The following is a 16,502-nucleotide window of genomic DNA, read 5'->3' as shown; positions in this document are numbered from 1 at the left end:
GTGTCTCTGCCCCTCCCACAATGAGATTTCCCTGCAGTTTATTGTGTCTGCCCCTCCCACAATGAGATTCCCTCCCCCACTATATTGTGTCTCTGCCCCGCCCACAATGAGATTTCCAGCAGTACATTGTGCCTCTGCCCCTCCCACAATGAGATTCCCCCCCCAGTGGTTTGTGTCTCTGCCCCTCCCACAATGAGATTTCCCCCCCCCCTAGTTTGTGTCTCTGCCCCTCCCACAATGAGGAGATTCCCTCCCCCCCAATGTATTGTGTCTGCTCCACCCATAATGAGATTCCCCCCAGTGGTTTGTGTCTCTGCCCCTCCCACAATGAGATTCCCTCCCCCCACTATATTGTGTCTCTGCCCCGCCCACAATGAGATTTCCAGCAGTATATTGTGCCTCTGCCCCTCCCACAATGAGATTCCCCCCCAGTGGTTTGTGTCTCTGCCCCTCCCACAATGATATTTCCCTGCAGTATATTGTGTCTCTGCCCCTCCCACAGCGATGGTCTGTGATCTTGGATTGGTGGGGTGGTGTGTCCCTCACCTGAGCACGCTGGTTGGTCCCCAGGATGTAGGAGCGGGGTGTCAGACTCTCTCCCAGGCCGCTGCTCCCGCTGGCCCCGCCCGTGCTGCGGAAGGTGCGGGTGACGGTAGTGTAGGAGCTGGATGAAGAGGAGGCCCCGCCCCCGGCGGAGGTATTGAGACCCTTGTCGGCCGGCTGGCCACACGTGGTGCAGGTGATGTTGCGGGAGCGAAGGTTGTACTCGCTGGGGTCTCCGGTGGAGTTGTGACCGTCCTGGTGGGGGATGGAGAAAAAGTATGTGAACCCTAAGAGGTGGTCTGTGCAGACCTGGAATCGGGGGGCCCATGCCCCCAAACCTCGGCCCTGGACGGCCCACCCTTCTGAGGACTACAGAACCCCTCCCCCATCCATGTCCACTGCACCCCGAGATGGGGAACCTGAGCAGACTTACATGATGATGGTGGTGATGGTGGTGCTCATCCTCTTCTTCATCATCTTCATCATCCTCATCGTTCACCAGGGCCCGCACCAGCTTACGCATCGCAACTTCCTGTGGGGGGAGGGGGAGAGTAAATGGGTGGGACGTCCCCAGAGGAGCCGCAGATCACCTCAATGATGTCACCACCTACCCCAGCCAATGAAAATACACCCCCCCGTCCTGCGCCTACTGCTTCCAATTATTGGCCCCCACCTCAGTCTTCTATGACACCCCCCAATATCATCCTCGCTCCACCCCTCATCGTGTCACCTGACTAACTGCCACTTCTACCAGTTTTGTCTACGCCCACTCCCATCCTACTCTCCAATCACATTCCAATCCCTCCCCCTTCCCTGAAGCTGTCCTTTACTCCACCCCCATCCTGTCCTTTACTCCACCCCCATCCATTCCCTTACTCCACCCCCATCCATTCCCTTACTCCACCCCCACGCTTTCCCTGAAAGTACCCCCCCCCAGCACCACATTCTGCCCCCCCTTTATCGTCTTCCAGCTATTTCTCTTTCTATAGATTAATTAGAGCTGCTACTCCAATGACACGAAAACCACTAACTACTACTCCCCCCTCCATCCTCTCCGACTACTACTCCCCCCTCCATCCTCTCCGACTACTACTCCCCCCTCCATCCTCTCCGACTACTACTCCCCCCTCCATCCTCTCCGACTACTACTCCCCCCTCCATCCTCTCCGACTACTACTCCCCCCTCCATCCTCTCCGACTACTACTCCCCCCTCCATCCTCTCCGACTACTCCCCCCTCCATCCTCTCCGACTACTACTCCCCCCTCCATCCTCTCCGACTACCACTCCCCCCTCCATCCTCTCCGACTACTCCCCCCTCCATCCTCTCCGACTACTCCCCCCTCCATCCTCTCCGACTACCACTCCCCCCTCCATCCTCTCCGACTACTACTCCCCTCTCCTTCCTCTCCGACTACTACTCCCCCCTCCATCCTCTCCGACTACCACTCCCCTCACCCCAGTCCTACCCCAACATCTTCCCCCAACTGCTTCTGTCCCTATGAGTATCACCACCTGATACCACCCCCACTGTGCCCCCCTATGAGTACCACTACCTGATACCACCCCCACTGTGCCCCCCTATGAGTATCACCACCTGATACCACCCCCACTGTGCCCCCCTATGAGTATCACCACCTGATACTACCCCCACTGTGCCCCCCTATGAGTATCACTACCTGATACCACCCCCACTGTGCCCCCCTATGAGTATCACTACCAGGGGCGGACTGACAACTCATGGGGCCCCCGGGCAATAGGGGATCATGGGGCCCCTGTGTCCTTGCTCAAACTCAAAAAAGCCTATGAAAAAGGTACCAGGGACATCTCATGGGACCCCCTACTGACCCCGGGCCCTCAGGCAGTGCCCGAGTTTCCAAATGGTCAGTCCGCCCCTGAGCACTACCTGATACTACCCCCACTGTGCCCCCCTATGAGTATCACTACCTGATACTACCCCCACTGTGGGGGTAGTATCAGGTAGTGATACTCATAGGGAGCACAGTGGGGGTGGTATCAGGTAGTGATACTCATAGGGGGGCACAATGGGGGTAGTATCAGGTGGTGATACTCATAGGGGGGCACAATGGGGGTAGTATCAGGTAGTGATACTCATAGGGAGCACAGTGGGGGTAGTATCAGGTAGTGATACTCATAGGGGGGCACAGTGGGGGTGGTATCAGGTAGTGATACTCATAGGGGGGCACAGTGGGGGTGGTATCAGGTAGTGATACTCATAGGGGGGCACAGTGGGGGTAGTATCAGGTAGTGCTCAGGGGCGGACTGACCATTTGGAGACTCGGGCACTGCCTGAGGGCCCGGGGTCAGTAGGGGGCCCCATGAGATGTCCCTGGTACCTTTTTCATAGGCTTTTTTGAGTTTGAGCAAGGACACAGGGGCCCCACGATCCCCTATTGCCCGGGGGCCCCATGAGTTGTCAGTCCGCCCCTGGTAGTGATACTCATAGGGAGCACCGGGGGGTGGTATCGGGCAGTGATACTCATAGGAGGGCACAGTGGGGGTGGTATCAGGTAGTGATACTCATAGGGGGGCACAGTGGGGGTAGTATCAGGTAGTGATACTCATAGGGGGGCACAGTGGGGGTGGTATCAGGTAGTGATACTCATAGGGGGGCACAGTGGGGGTGGTATCAGGTAGTGATACTCATAGGGGGGCACAGTGGGGGTAGTATCAGGTAGTGATACTCATAGGGAGCACAGTGGGGGTGGTATCAGGTAGTGATACTCATAGGGGGGCACAATGGGGGTGGTATCAGGTGGTGATACTCATAGGGAGCACAGTGGGGGTGGTATCAGGTGGTGATACTCATAGGGAGCACAGTGGGGGTGGTATCAGGTAGTGATACTCATAGGGAGCACAGTGGGGGTGGTATCAGGTGGTGATACTCATAGGGGGGCACAGTGGGGGTGGTATCAGGTAGTGATACTCATAGGGGGGCACAGTGGGGGTGGTATCAGGTAGTGATACTCATAGGGGGGCACAGTGGGGGTGGTATCAGGTAGTGATACTCATAGGGGGGCACAGTGGGGGTAGTATCAGGTAGTGATACTCATAGGGGGGCACAGTGGGGGTGGTATCAGGTAGTGATACTCATAGGGGGGCACAATAGGGGTAGTATCAGGTGGTGATACTCATAGGGGGGCACAATGGGGGTAGTATCAGGTAGTGATACTCATAGGGGGGCACAGTGGGGGTGGTATCAGGTAGTGATACTCATAGGGGGGCACAGTGGGGGTAGTATCAGGTAGTGATACTCATAGGGGGGCACAGTGGGGGTGGTATCAGGTAGTGATACTCATAGGGGGGCACAATAGGGGTAGTATCAGGTGGTGATACTCATAGGGGGGCACAATGGGGGTAGTATCAGGTAGTGATACTCATAGGGGGGCACAGTGGGGGTGGTATCAGGTAGTGATACTCATAGGGGGGCACAGTGGGGGTAGTATCAGGTAGTGATACTCATAGGGGGGCACAGTGGGGGTGGTATCAGGTAGTGATACTCATAGGAGGGCACAGTGGGGGTGGTATCAGGTGGTGATACTCATAGGGGGGCACAGTGGGGGTAGTATCAGGTAGTGATACTCATAGGGGGGCACAGTGGGGGTGGTATCAGGTGGTGATACTCATAGGGGGGCACAGTGGGGGTGGTATCAGGTGGTGATACTCATAGGGGGGCACAGTGGGGGTGGTATCAGGTAGTGATACTCATAGGGGGGCACAGTGGGGGTAGTATCAGGTAGTGCTCAGGGGCGGACTGACCATTTGGAGACTCGGGCACTGCCTGATACCACCCCCACTGTGCCCCCCTATGAGTATCACTACCCGATACCACCCCCCGGTGCTCCCTATGAGTATCACTACCAGGGGCGGACTGACAACTCATGGGGCCCCCGGGCAATAGGGGATCGTGGGGCCCCTGTGTCCTTGCTCAAACTCAAAAAAGCCTACCACCCCCACTGTGCCCCCCTATGAGTATCACTACCTGATACTACCCCCACTGTGCCCCCCTATGAGTATCACTACCTGATACCACCCCCACTGTGCCCCCCTATGAGTATCACCACCTGATACCACCCCCACTGTGCTCCCTATGAGTATCACTACCTGATACCACCCCCACTGTGCCCCCCTATGAGTATCACCACCTGATACCACCCCCACTGTGCTCCCTATGAGTATCACTACCTGATACCACCCCCATTGTGCCCCCCTATGAGTATCACCACCTGATACCACCCCCATTGTGCCCCCCTATGAGTATCACTACCTGATACCACCCCCACTGTGCCCCCCTATGAGTATCACTACCTGATACCACCCCCACTGTGCCCCCCTATGAGTATCACTACTGTCATTTTATATTATCATTCAGTCCTCTTATTCCCATTGTGTATAATATATAATCACAGCCCCCGCAGCTCCACATTTCAGGTGCCCCCTGGGTGTCACATCACTTCACATTGTGAGCACCCCATGTAAGGTCCCCTGCACTCACCTCATTGCTGGATGTAAGCAGAGCAGTGCGGATGCTGTCTCCGGTGCCCCAGGAATTAGCGGACTTATTGACAAATTCGCTGGGGGGGTTGTGCGCCACTCCGGCCCCAGCAGCCCAGACCTGCGGAGGGATGGGGACATCAGTGATAAGTATCAGTGGAGAAAACGAATAAAATTCGATATAAAAAATTCCCAAAAAACATAAATTGTACATGAATCACTTCCCGTCCGGCCCATGTACATAAACGGCCAGACGGGAACAGAGCAGGAGCGGGCGGCCATTTATAAACGTCCTCCCACATCCCTGCCTGCATGCGCTCCCTGGCAGCGTGTGGCACCGCGATCGCTGTACAGGACCCCTCTGTACGAGGTCCCGATCATGTGATCACTCATTGGCCAGTCAGTGATCACATGAAGAGTAGTAAGCAAGGTGTCATTTCCTGACATCATTGCTTACTACATGTGAAATCTGTGAATGATCACAGAGGTCACATGGTACAGGGCCATTCACAACACCCTTGTACCATATGACAAGCTGTGACCAATCACAGCTCACACAGTATTTCTCAATGGCTGCAGGAATGCAGAGAGAAGGAGAAATAACTGTTTTTACAGCCTTTATTGGTGTAAAAGCAATCACTGTATAACAAAAAAAAATCTTCATCACCCCCCACAAGTAGTACAGTGTCACCATGGTGACACAGTACTGCCAGGGTGACAGTATGTTAAAAAAAAACAAATAAAATAAAAAAAATAAAAATGTTAAAAAAATTTTTGAAAAATTTTAATTTTTGGTTACTAATTTGGGTTATTTTTCTTTTTTTTTTTTTTAATAAAAAGATAGCTGAATAAATTTTGACCAAGATTTATGAAGAAAGATTATTTATTTGCAAAACTGTATAAGAAAAACACTTTTTTTTTCAAAAATTTTGGACTTTTTCATTTATATAGCAAAAAAATAATAATCCCCGCGGTGAATAAATACCACCAAAATAAAGCTTTATCTGTCTCAAAAAAATGCTAAAAAATTCATATGGGTGCAGTGTTGCATGACCGCGCAATTGTGGACTGAAAGGGGGTGAAAGCATCTTGACTGGAAGGGGGTGAAAGTGTCCGGACTGGAAGGGGGGGGGGGGGATTGTTCCGGACTGGAAGGGGGGGGGAATTGTTCTGGACTGGAAGGGGGGGGGAATTGTTCTGGACTGGAAGGGGGGGGGGGAATTGTTCCGGACTGGAAGGGGGGGAAGCGTTCCGGACTGGAAGGGGGGGAAGCATTCCGGACTGGAAGGGGGGGAAGCGTTCCGGACTGGAAGGGGGGGAAGCGTTCCGGACTGGAAGGGGGGGAAGCGTTCCGAACTGGAAGGGGGTGAAAGCGTTCCGAACTGGAAGGGGGTGAAAGCGTCCGGACTGGAAGGGGGTGAAAGTCCGGACTGGAAAGGGGCGAAAGTGTCCGGACTGGAAGGGGGCGAAAGTGTCCGGACTGGAAGGGGGGGAAAGTGTCCGGACTGAAAGGAGGTGAAAGTGTCCGGACTGGAAGGAGGTGAAAGTGTCCGGACTGGAAGGAGGTGAAAGTGTCCGGACTGAAAGGAGGTGAAAGTGTCCGGACTGGAAGGAGGTGAAAGTGTCCGGACTGGAAGGAGGTGAAAGTGTCCGGACTGGAAGGGGTGAAAGTGTCCGGACTGGAAGGGGGTGAAAGTGTCCGGACTGGAAGGGGTGAAAGTGTCCGGACTGGAAGGGGGTGAAAGTGTCCGGACTGGAAGGGGGTGAAAGTGTCCGGACTGGAAGGGGTGAAAGTGTCCGGACTGGAAGGGGTGAAAGTGTCCGGACTGGAAGGGGTGAAAGTGTCCGGACTGGAAGGGGTGAAAGTGTCCGGACTGGAAGGGGGTGAAAGTGTTCGGTTTGGAAGGGGGTGAAAGTGTTCGGATTGGAAGGGGGTGAAAGTGTCCGGACTGGAAGGGGGTGAAAGTGTCCGGACTGGAAGGGGTGAAAGTGTCCAGACTGGAAGGGGTGAAAGTGTCCAGACTGGAAGGGGTGAAAGTGTCCGGACTGGAAGGGGTGAAAGTGTCCGGACTGGAAGGGGGGGAAAGTGTCCGGACTGGAAGGGGGGGAAAGTGTCCGGACTGGAAGGGGGTGAAAGTGTTCGGATTGGAAGGGGGTGAAAGTGTCCGGACTGGAAGGGGGTGAAAGTGTCCGGACTGGAAGGGGGTGAAAGTGTCCGGACTGGAAGGGGTGAAAGTGTCCGGACTGGAAGGGGTGAAAGTGTCCAGACTGGAAGGGGTGAAAGTGTCCAGACTGGAAGGGGTGAAAGTGTCCGGACTGGAAGGGGGGGAAAGTGTCTGGATTGGAAGGGGGGGAAAGTGTCCGGACTGGAAGGGGGTGAAAGTGTCCGGACTGGAAGGAGGTGAAAGTGTCCGGACTGGAAGGGGGTGAAAGTGTCCGGACTGGAAGGGGGTGAAAGTGTCCGGACTGGAAGGGGGTGAAAGTGTCCGGACTGGAAGGGGGGGAAAGTGTCCGGACCGGAAGGGGGGGGAAAGTGTCCGGACCGGAAGGGGGGGAAAGTGTCCGGACTGGAAGGGGGGGAAAGTGTCCGGACTGGAAGGGGTGAAAGTGTCCAGACTGGAAGGGGTGAAAGTGTCCAGACTGGAAGGGGTGAAAGTGTCCGGACTGGAAGGGGTGAAAGTGTCCGGACTGGAAGGGGGGGAAAGTGTCCGGACTGGAAGGGGGGGAAAGTGTCCGGACTGGAAGGGGGTGAAAGTGTTCGGATTGGAAGGGGGTGAAAGTGTCCGGACTGGAAGGGGGTGAAAGTGTCCGGACTGGAAGGGGGTGAAAGTGTCCGGACTGGAAGGGGTGAAAGTGTCCGGACTGGAAGGGGTGAAAGTGTCCAGACTGGAAGGGGTGAAAGTGTCCAGACTGGAAGGGGTGAAAGTGTCCGGACTGGAAGGGGGGGAAAGTGTCTGGATTGGAAGGGGGGGAAAGTGTCCGGACTGGAAGGGGGTGAAAGTGTCCGGACTGGAAGGAGGTGAAAGTGTCCGGACTGGAAGGGGGTGAAAGTGTCCGGACTGGAAGGGGGTGAAAGTGTCCGGACTGGAAGGGGGTGAAAGTGTCCGGACTGGAAGGGGGGGAAAGTGTCCGGACCGGAAGGGGGGGGAAAGTGTCCGGACCGGAAGGGGGGGAAAGTGTCCGGACCGGAAGGGGGGGAAAGTGTCCGGACTGGAAGGGGGGGGGGGGGAAGCGTCCGGATTGGAAGGGGGTGAAAGTGTCCGGACTGGAAGGGGGTGAAAGTCCGGACTGGAAGAGGGTGAAAGTGTCCGGACTGGAAGGGGGTGAAAGTGTCCGGACTGGAAGGGGGGGGGGGGAGCGTCCGGACTGGAAGGAGGTGAAAGTGTCCAGACTGGAAGGTGGTGAAAGTGTCCGGACTGGAAGGGGGTGAAAGTGTCCGGACTGGAAGGGGGTGAAAGTGTCTGGACTGGAAGGGGGTGAAAGTGTTTGGATTGGAAGGGGTGAAAGTGTCCAGATTGGAAGGGGGTGAAAGTGTTCGGATTGGAAGGGGGTGAAAGTGTTCGGATTGGAAGGGGGTGAAAGTGTTCGGATTGGAAGGGGGTGAAAGTGTTCGGATTGGAAGGGGGTGAAAGTGTTCGGATTGGAAGGGGGTGAAAGTGTTCGGATTGGAAGGGGGTGAAAGTGTTCGGATTGGAAGGGGGTGAAAGTGTTCGGATTGGAAGGGGTGAAAGTGTTCGGATTGGAAGGGGTGAAAGTGTCCGGATTGGAAGGGGGTGAAAGTGTTCGGATTGGAAGGGGTGAAAGTGTCCGGATTGGAAGGGGGTGAAAGTGTTTGGATTGGAAGTGGTTAAAGAAACACTACAAAACATTTTTTTACTGAAGCAGTTTTTTTGAGCCCATTAAAAAACAGAAATTTGCAGTTCCTACCATTAAACACTAGGGGGCGCTCAAAGCCCAGCAATATCAACAGCCACTACTTAGGACTCACAGTCAGGGTTTGTCCGGCCTTCAGCATGACTCTGGGGGGGAAGCGGTAAACAATCGGCTTATCGTCTCCAATCTGGCGCTTGATGGTCCAGTTCCCCAGCGACTGATCCTGCGGGACGACGTATTGACGGGTTATCAACAGTTCATATTTCATAAAAGCAGACCAGAAAAATCGAAACAAATCCCCCGTCCCCTAAAACAAGATTCACGTTTTTTTTTGTGTTTGTTTTTTTTTCTGCTCTTTCAGATGAATTTGGAAGGTTCCCAGCCAAGAAGGACAGTTGTGAACTGACAATGATCCTGCCGACAACGCCATATGTTATGATTTGGCTTTAAAGAGACGTTGTCACCGTATTCATTTAGGACAAAGTGGTGATGTCCATGTAGAGATCCCACCAAAAATTATACCTTCCCACCTTCGAAGTCTGAAATTTAGTCTTTCCACCGCTTGCTTGCTGCCGCCGCAGCTGTTGGCTGGTGTTTTGAAGCAGAGGGGAGCGTTGTTGGAATGCCCCTTGGTCACGGGTGAGTACTCGGGCTTAGGGATTGGCTGCCGGATCCAAACAGCATCACAGGGAGGTGGTCACATGTTCCCAGCTATACTAAGAGTACATCCAGCATTCTCTAGGCCAGGGGTCTCCAAACTTTTCAAAGGGCCACTATACTGTCCTTCAAACTTTAGGAGGGCCGGATTAGGGCCCTCACTGGGCCCTGAGGATAGACAATATCCTGAACCCAGCATCAGTGAGAATAAACATGGCCTCGGGGGTTGTTGGTCAGTTGGAGGAGTAGTGCCCCACCATGGGAAGAATAGTACACCATCATTGGTTTCATGGGAAGAAGTACTACCCCATTCTTGGTCTCAGTGGGAGGAATAGTGCCCCACCATGGGAAGAATAGTGCACCATCATTGGTTCCATGAGGAAGAAGTACTACCCCATTGTTGGTTTCAGTGGGAGGAATAGTGCCCCACCGTAGGAAGAATAGTGCACCATCATTGGGTCTATTGGAAGATGTACTACCCCAATCTTGGTCTCAGTGGGAGGAATAGTGCCCCACAGTAGGAAGAATAGTACACCATCACTGGTTCCATGAGAAGAACTACCCCAATCTTTGCCTCAGTGGGAGGAATAGTGCCCACCATGGGAAGAATAGGACACCATCATTGGTTCCATGAGAAGAAGTACTACCCCATTGTTGGTTTCAGTGGGAGGAATAGTGCCCCACCGTAGGAAGAATAGTACACCATCATTGGTTCCATGGGAAGAAGTACTACTCCATTTGTGGCCTCAGTAGGGGAATAGTGCCCCACCATGGGAAGAATAGTACACCATTGGTTTCATGGGAAGAAAAAACACCCCATTCTTGGTCTCAGTGGGAGGAATAGTGCCCCACCATGGGAAGAATAGTACACCATCATTGGTTCCATGGGAAGAAGTACTACCCCATTCTTGGTCTCAGTGGGAGGAATAGTGCCCCACCATGGGAAGAATAGTACACCATCATTGGTTCCATGGGAAGAAGTACTACCCCATTCTTGGTTTCAGTGGGAGGAATAATGCCCCACCATGGGAAGAATAGTACACCATCATTGGTTCCATGGGAATAAGTACTACTCCATTTGTGGCCTCAGTGGGAGGAATAGTGCCCCACCATTGGAAGAATAGTACACCATCATTGGGTCTATTGGAAGATGTACTACCCCAATCTTGGCCTCAGTGGGAGGAATAGTGCCCTACCATGGGAAGAATAGTACACCATCATTGGTTCCATGGGAAGAAGTTCTACCCCATTCTTGGTCTCAGTGGGAGGAATAGTGCCCACCATGGGAAGAATAGTACACCATCATTGGTTTCATGAGAAGAACTACTACCCCAATCTTTGTCTCAGTGGGAGGAATAGTGCCCCACCGTGGGAAGAATAGTACACCACCATTGGTTTCATGGGAAGAAGTACTACCCCAAACTTTGTCTCAGTGGGAGGAATAGTGCCCCAAGGGCCGAATAAAGGGTAGCAAAGAGCTACATCCAGCCCTTGGTCCTCAGTTTGGAGACCCCTGCTCTAGGCCTTTCCTCCCCTGCCTGACTGTTCCTGGTCCCCGTCCCTTTCATTCGTTGGATTTCAGTTCTTTCCATCATGGAGGCTCAGCATCACGTGTGCGTTACCTATGCAAATCCACCCTGCCTAAGAATGCCCCTCCAACAGACTGACACCTACCCATCAAAGCATTTTGCAAAAGATTGCCCATCAAGTCATATCCTGAGATTGATGCTTAAACAGGAAGTTGAAAGGAAATCTCACCAAATTGGGATACTGCAATTAACCTGCCAAGGAAGCTCTACCACCCCCCCCCCTCCCCCCATGTCATTTCTCCAGTCTCACCTCATTGGACTTGTTCTTCAGTCGGATAAACTTGCCTTCCAGGTCCACCTCCTCCACGGCCACCTTCCCGCTGGTCCTGGCGTGCTGGGTGTAACTGGTAGTCCGCGACTCTGATCCCTCCATCTTACGCTTCTTGGAGGAAGAGGTGACCTGCCCCGAGGATTGCCCTGTCCTGGCCGTCCTCTTCTGCCCGCTGGGGCTGGGCGAGAGTCGGAGTCTGCATGAGAGAGAATCAAACCGGTTGATTCCGCGTATAATTATCTATCCAGGCCATTTCGGCTCATGCCAGGCAGGCAGTAAAAGACACTGGCACCTGCGGCGTACCTCGTCCCAGTTTCTGAAGGAAACATCAATTGACAAAAACAGATTGAACCGATTGACTGCAGGAGAGTCAGCCATGATGGACAGTTTCTGGTGGTACCTCTAGTGCTGGGTAGGCAGTGCATGAGAAGCTTCCTGTCAGCCACTAGAGATCCTACCAGAACCTGTAAACCCGGATTCAACTCATCAATGATTCATGGCTGAAGAAGATCAACAGAATTCATACAATGGATCAGATGAGGCCGCTCTCAGCACAAACAAGGGTTCTAAAATGTTGGAATCCACGTAGAAGTCTATTAAGAGTGCCAAAGCAAAGAACCAGAAGTCCAAAGTCATTTGTTACTGATGTTCCCTCACAACAAGAAGAACAAGCGAGGCAGAAGGAACAGATAGGATACCAGGGAAAGGTTAATACATACCCCATGGCATAGCTGGATCTAGGTGGGTGCCTGGGTGGGCTGTGCCCTCCAGATTTCAGTTGCACCCCCCCAAAGACCCCCACCACCCCTGACGCTGTGCTGGCCATCTCTCATCCCTGCACAATGCCCTGCTGACCCTTGTACACTACTCTGCAGACCGCCAGTACACCCTTACCAATTCCAGTACATTCCCCTGCTGACCTCCCATCTTCTGCCCTGCTGACCCCTGTACTCCTCCCTGCTGACCCCTGTACACCTCCCTGCTGTCCCACTGCCCTCTGAAGACACCCAGTACACTGTCCTACAAACCAATAGCCTCTGTACGCTGTCTTAGAAACTGCTGACCCTATCCTCTACCCTGCTGACCCCCCATTCTCTATCCTGCTGACCCCTGCACTCCTCCCTGCTGACCTATTGTCCTCTGCTCTGCTGACACCCTGTATACTGTCCTACAGACTAATAGCCTCTGTATACTGCCTTACAAACTGCTGACCCCCATTCTCTGTCCTGCTGACCCCCTGTACACTGCCCTGCTGACCTCCCATTCTCTACCCTGCTGACCCCCTGTACACTGCCCCGCTGACCTCCCATCCTCTACCCTGCTGACCCCTGTACTCCTCCCTGCTGACCCCTGCCCTCCACCTTGCTGATGCCCTGTATACTGTTCTACACACTAATAGCCTCTGTATACTGCCTTACAAACTGCTGAGCCCTTTCTCTGTCCTGCTGACCCCCTGACCTCCCATTCTCTACCCTGCTGACCCCTGAACTCCTCCCTGCTGACCCACTGCCCTCCACCTTGCTGACGCCCTGTATACTGTCCTACAAACTAATAGCCTCTGTACGCTGTCTTACAAACTGCTGACCCTATCCCTCTACCCTGCTGACCCCCTGTACACTGCCATGCTGACCTCCCATCCTCTGCCCTGCTGACCCCCTGTACACTGCCCTGCTGACCTCCCATCCTCTGCCCTGCTGACCCCCTGTACACTGCCCTGCTGACCCCCTGTACACTGCCCTGCTGACCTCCCATCCTCGGCCCTGCTGACCCCTGTACTCCTCCCTGCTGACCCACTGTCCTCTGCCTTGCTGACCCCTGTACACTGTCCTACAAACCAATAGCCTCTGTATACTGCCTTACAAACTGCTGACCCCCATTCACTGCCCTGCTGACCTCCCATCCTCTTCCTCCTGACATTTTTTACCGCACCCCCACATCTGACAGGCTAGATCTGGCCCAAGGGGCGGCCTAAATTGATAGTGTTCATGTCCACTGTAAAATTTTGCTTGGACGGGTCAACAGCCCATAGAGGCATAAGATGCGTAGCAAATACTATTTTAAAAAAAGTTAGTTCCCTGTCCTACGAGGTCAGATAGGCGGTGTTCTGCTTAACCTCCACCCACCAGGGGGCAACATTCACTCACCTCTCCTCCTCTCCCTCCAGTAGGGTGCGGTAAGCGCGGATCTCCATGTCCAATGCCAACTTGATGTCCAGCAGCTCCTGGTACTCGTCCAGTTGCTGCTGCATACGGGCCCTCATCTCAGCCATCTCGCGGTCTTTTTCCGCCAGCGCTCGGCGGTTGGAGTCTCTCTCACGGCTCAGCGCATCCTCGAGATCACGCAGTTTGGCCTCCTTGGCTGCCAGCTGCATATAGAGAAGAGGAAACGTCAAATTGTGGGAGGTGCAAAACTATGTAACCATCAAAAATTGGCTACTTAGAAAGGAGTGTTCAGTAACCTGTATGGAAAAATATTGAAAGGTTTTAGGAACTACATGTAACATGAAGGCGGTAAGGTGGGAGGAGATATCTTCCCACGCACGTTGGACCTCCTGTCTGCCTATTCTGTACCAAAGATTTTAATGCCCGTGCCAACGTGTGGCCGCTCGACCTCCTGATCTGATCCATTCTCACCTGCTTCTGGAGCTGGCTCAGCTGGGTGCTCAGGCTGTCTATACGGATTCGGCTCTGCTGGAGCTCCTCGTGGGCCTCTCCCACCATGGTGCTGTTCCTTTCTGCGGACAGCTTGGCGTTCTCCAGCTAAAAGCCAAAAAAATAACACGTGGTCATTTATACAGAAGCAAGCCAGAGCCCCGAACCGATACAGCCTCGCCGGAATCTAGCTTTACCTTGGCATTGTAAGTCTTCTCCAACTCCTCCTTGTATAAACCGATCTGTCCCTCGTGCTGGGCGCGCAGCTCCAGGAGGGCATCGGCCAGCTTGCTCTCGAACTCCCGCTGGCGCCCACTGTCAATCTCGACCAGGCGTGTTTCGTGCCGCCGTTTGGACTCCCGCAGCTCCTGCGGAAAGATACATTGACCTCATCAGAGCGCAATCGCTATTTTATGTAATGCGGAGCTTCCATGTGTGCTTCACCAACCTCGCCGTAGATGTTCTTCTGGAACTCCAGCTCCTCCCTCAGGGTCTGGTTCCGATTCTCCGCATCGACGCGGCGAAGCATCTCATCCTGAAGCTGTTTCTTTGCATCCACGAGGCTTCCTTCCAGCTACGGGAAACCACAAATTTGTGTAAATGTTTCTCGTTACATAAAGCCGCCTACAACTGCCATGAAAGTGTTTAAACCACTTCCCGACCAGCCGTTGTATATAAACGGCCGGACGGTGGCACTGCAGGGTCGGGTGGCCGTCTATAAACGGCCTCCCTGCACCCTGCTTGTGCGCGCTCCCTGGGAGCGCGCAGCACCGCGATCCGGTGCCCGCTGTGTCCTCCGGACACAGTGAAACACCGATCGTCGGACGGGACCTCTGTACGAGGTCTCGATCATGTGATCACTGATTGGCCAATCAGTGATCACATGCAAAGTAGTAAGCAAGATGTCACTTGTGACATCATTGCTTACTACGTGTGAAATCTGTGAATGATCACAGAGGTCACATGGTACAAGGCTATTCACAAAAGCCTTGTACCATGTGACAAGCTGTGACCAATCACAGCTCACTCAGTTCTTCTCAATGAGTGCAAGAATGCAGACAGAGAGAAGGAGAAATGATTGCTTTTACATCCTATATGGGTGTAAAAGCAATCAGTGTAAAAAAAAAAAAAAAATCTTCATCACCCCTCACAAGTAGTACAGTGTCACCATGGTGACCCCACACTGCTAGGGTGACAGTATGTAAAAAAAAAAAAAATAAATTAAAAATAATAATATAAAAAAATAAAATAAAAATGTAAAAAAAAATGTTTTAAAATGATAATTTTTGCTTATAAACTAATTTGGATTTTTTTTTTTTTTACTAAAAAGATAACGGAATAAATTTTGGCTAAGATTTATGATGAAATATTATTTATTTGCAAAATTTTATTAAAAAAAAACACTTTTTTTCAAAATTTTTGGACATTTCATTTACATAGCAAAAAAAAAATACAAATCCCAGCGGTGAATAAATACCACCAAAATAAAGCTTTATCTATCTCAAAAAAATGGTAAAAAATTCATTTGGGTACAGTGTTGCATGACCGCGCAATTGTCATTCAAAGTGTGATAGTGCTAAAAGCTGAAAATTGCCCTGGTCAGGAAGGGGGTGAAAGTGTCCGGACTGGAAGGGGGTGAAAGTGTCCGGACTGGAAGGGGGTGAAAGTGTCCGGACTGGAAGGGGGTGAAAGTGTCCGGACTGGAAGGGGGGGAAAGTGTCCGGACTGGAAGGGGGGGAAAGTGTCCGGACTGGAAGGGGGGGAAAGTGTCCGGACTGGAAGGGGGTGAAAGTGTCCGGACTGGAAGGGGGTAAAAGTGTCCGGACTGGAAGGGGGTAAAAGTGTCCGGACTGGAAGGGGGGGAAAGTGTCCGGACTGGAAGGGGGGGAAAGTGTCCGGTCAGGAAGGGGGTGAAAGTGTCCGGTCTGGAAGTGGTTAAGCCCAAAGCAGCCTAAAGCTGGCCGTGTAACCCTACAACGTTGGCTTGAGAATGTTTTGACAAATGAAAGAGGGTTGTTGTAACTTAACTAAGAACCAAAACTGATAAGAGTTGTAAGAAGCAGAACTCAAAGATAACTCATTACTTGAAAGGTTCCCTTCAAGTAATGCTCCACTTCAGAGGGGCCGTAATGGGTGCGGCACTTTCCCTGCCCCTTAAAAAGGTCAAAGATGCTGCGAAACCTTTGCCCATTGCAGAGCCTAAAGAATGTAACATACGAGGCCAACTTTACATATGGTATTATTTCTGAGGCTGGAGGTGGAGAGGCAGAACTTATAGTTTGTGTCTTTTAAGTAGTTAATGATGCAATCCTGCAAAGTAAAGCTCAACTTCTCGGGAGACACATGGGTACTGCACTTTCCCTGTCCCTGTAAAGAGGAACCTTTGCCCATGGTGAGATGGTAA

General features: G+C 52.6%; 1 protein-coding gene across 1 annotated transcript in view; it reads right to left on the bottom strand.

Annotated features, from left to right (window-relative positions):
* LMNA (lamin A/C) overlaps nt 1-16,502 on the bottom strand; it is a 66,427-nt gene that overhangs the window by 549 nt on the left and 49,376 nt on the right. Inside the window, exons 3-11 of the mRNA XM_089664496.1 lie at nt 14,547-14,672; nt 14,296-14,466; nt 14,081-14,206; nt 13,592-13,812; nt 11,427-11,643; nt 9,046-9,153; nt 5,059-5,178; nt 977-1,075; nt 547-798 (exon numbers count right to left, since the gene is read on the bottom strand). Coding sequence (XP_089520622.1) covers nt 547-798; nt 977-1,075; nt 5,059-5,178; nt 9,046-9,153; nt 11,427-11,643; nt 13,592-13,812; nt 14,081-14,206; nt 14,296-14,466; nt 14,547-14,672 — 1,440 coding nt within the window. The remainder of the gene's footprint in view (nt 1-546; nt 799-976; nt 1,076-5,058; nt 5,179-9,045; nt 9,154-11,426; nt 11,644-13,591; nt 13,813-14,080; nt 14,207-14,295; nt 14,467-14,546; nt 14,673-16,502) is intronic.

This window comes from Staurois parvus, unplaced genomic scaffold (assembly GCF_062004578.1).
Source record: "Staurois parvus isolate SC_StPar_1 unplaced genomic scaffold, SC_StPar_1.0 ptg001923l, whole genome shotgun sequence".
Taxonomy (NCBI): domain Eukaryota; kingdom Metazoa; phylum Chordata; class Amphibia; order Anura; family Ranidae; genus Staurois; species Staurois parvus.
This window is presented reverse-complemented; position numbering and strand designations above follow the sequence as displayed.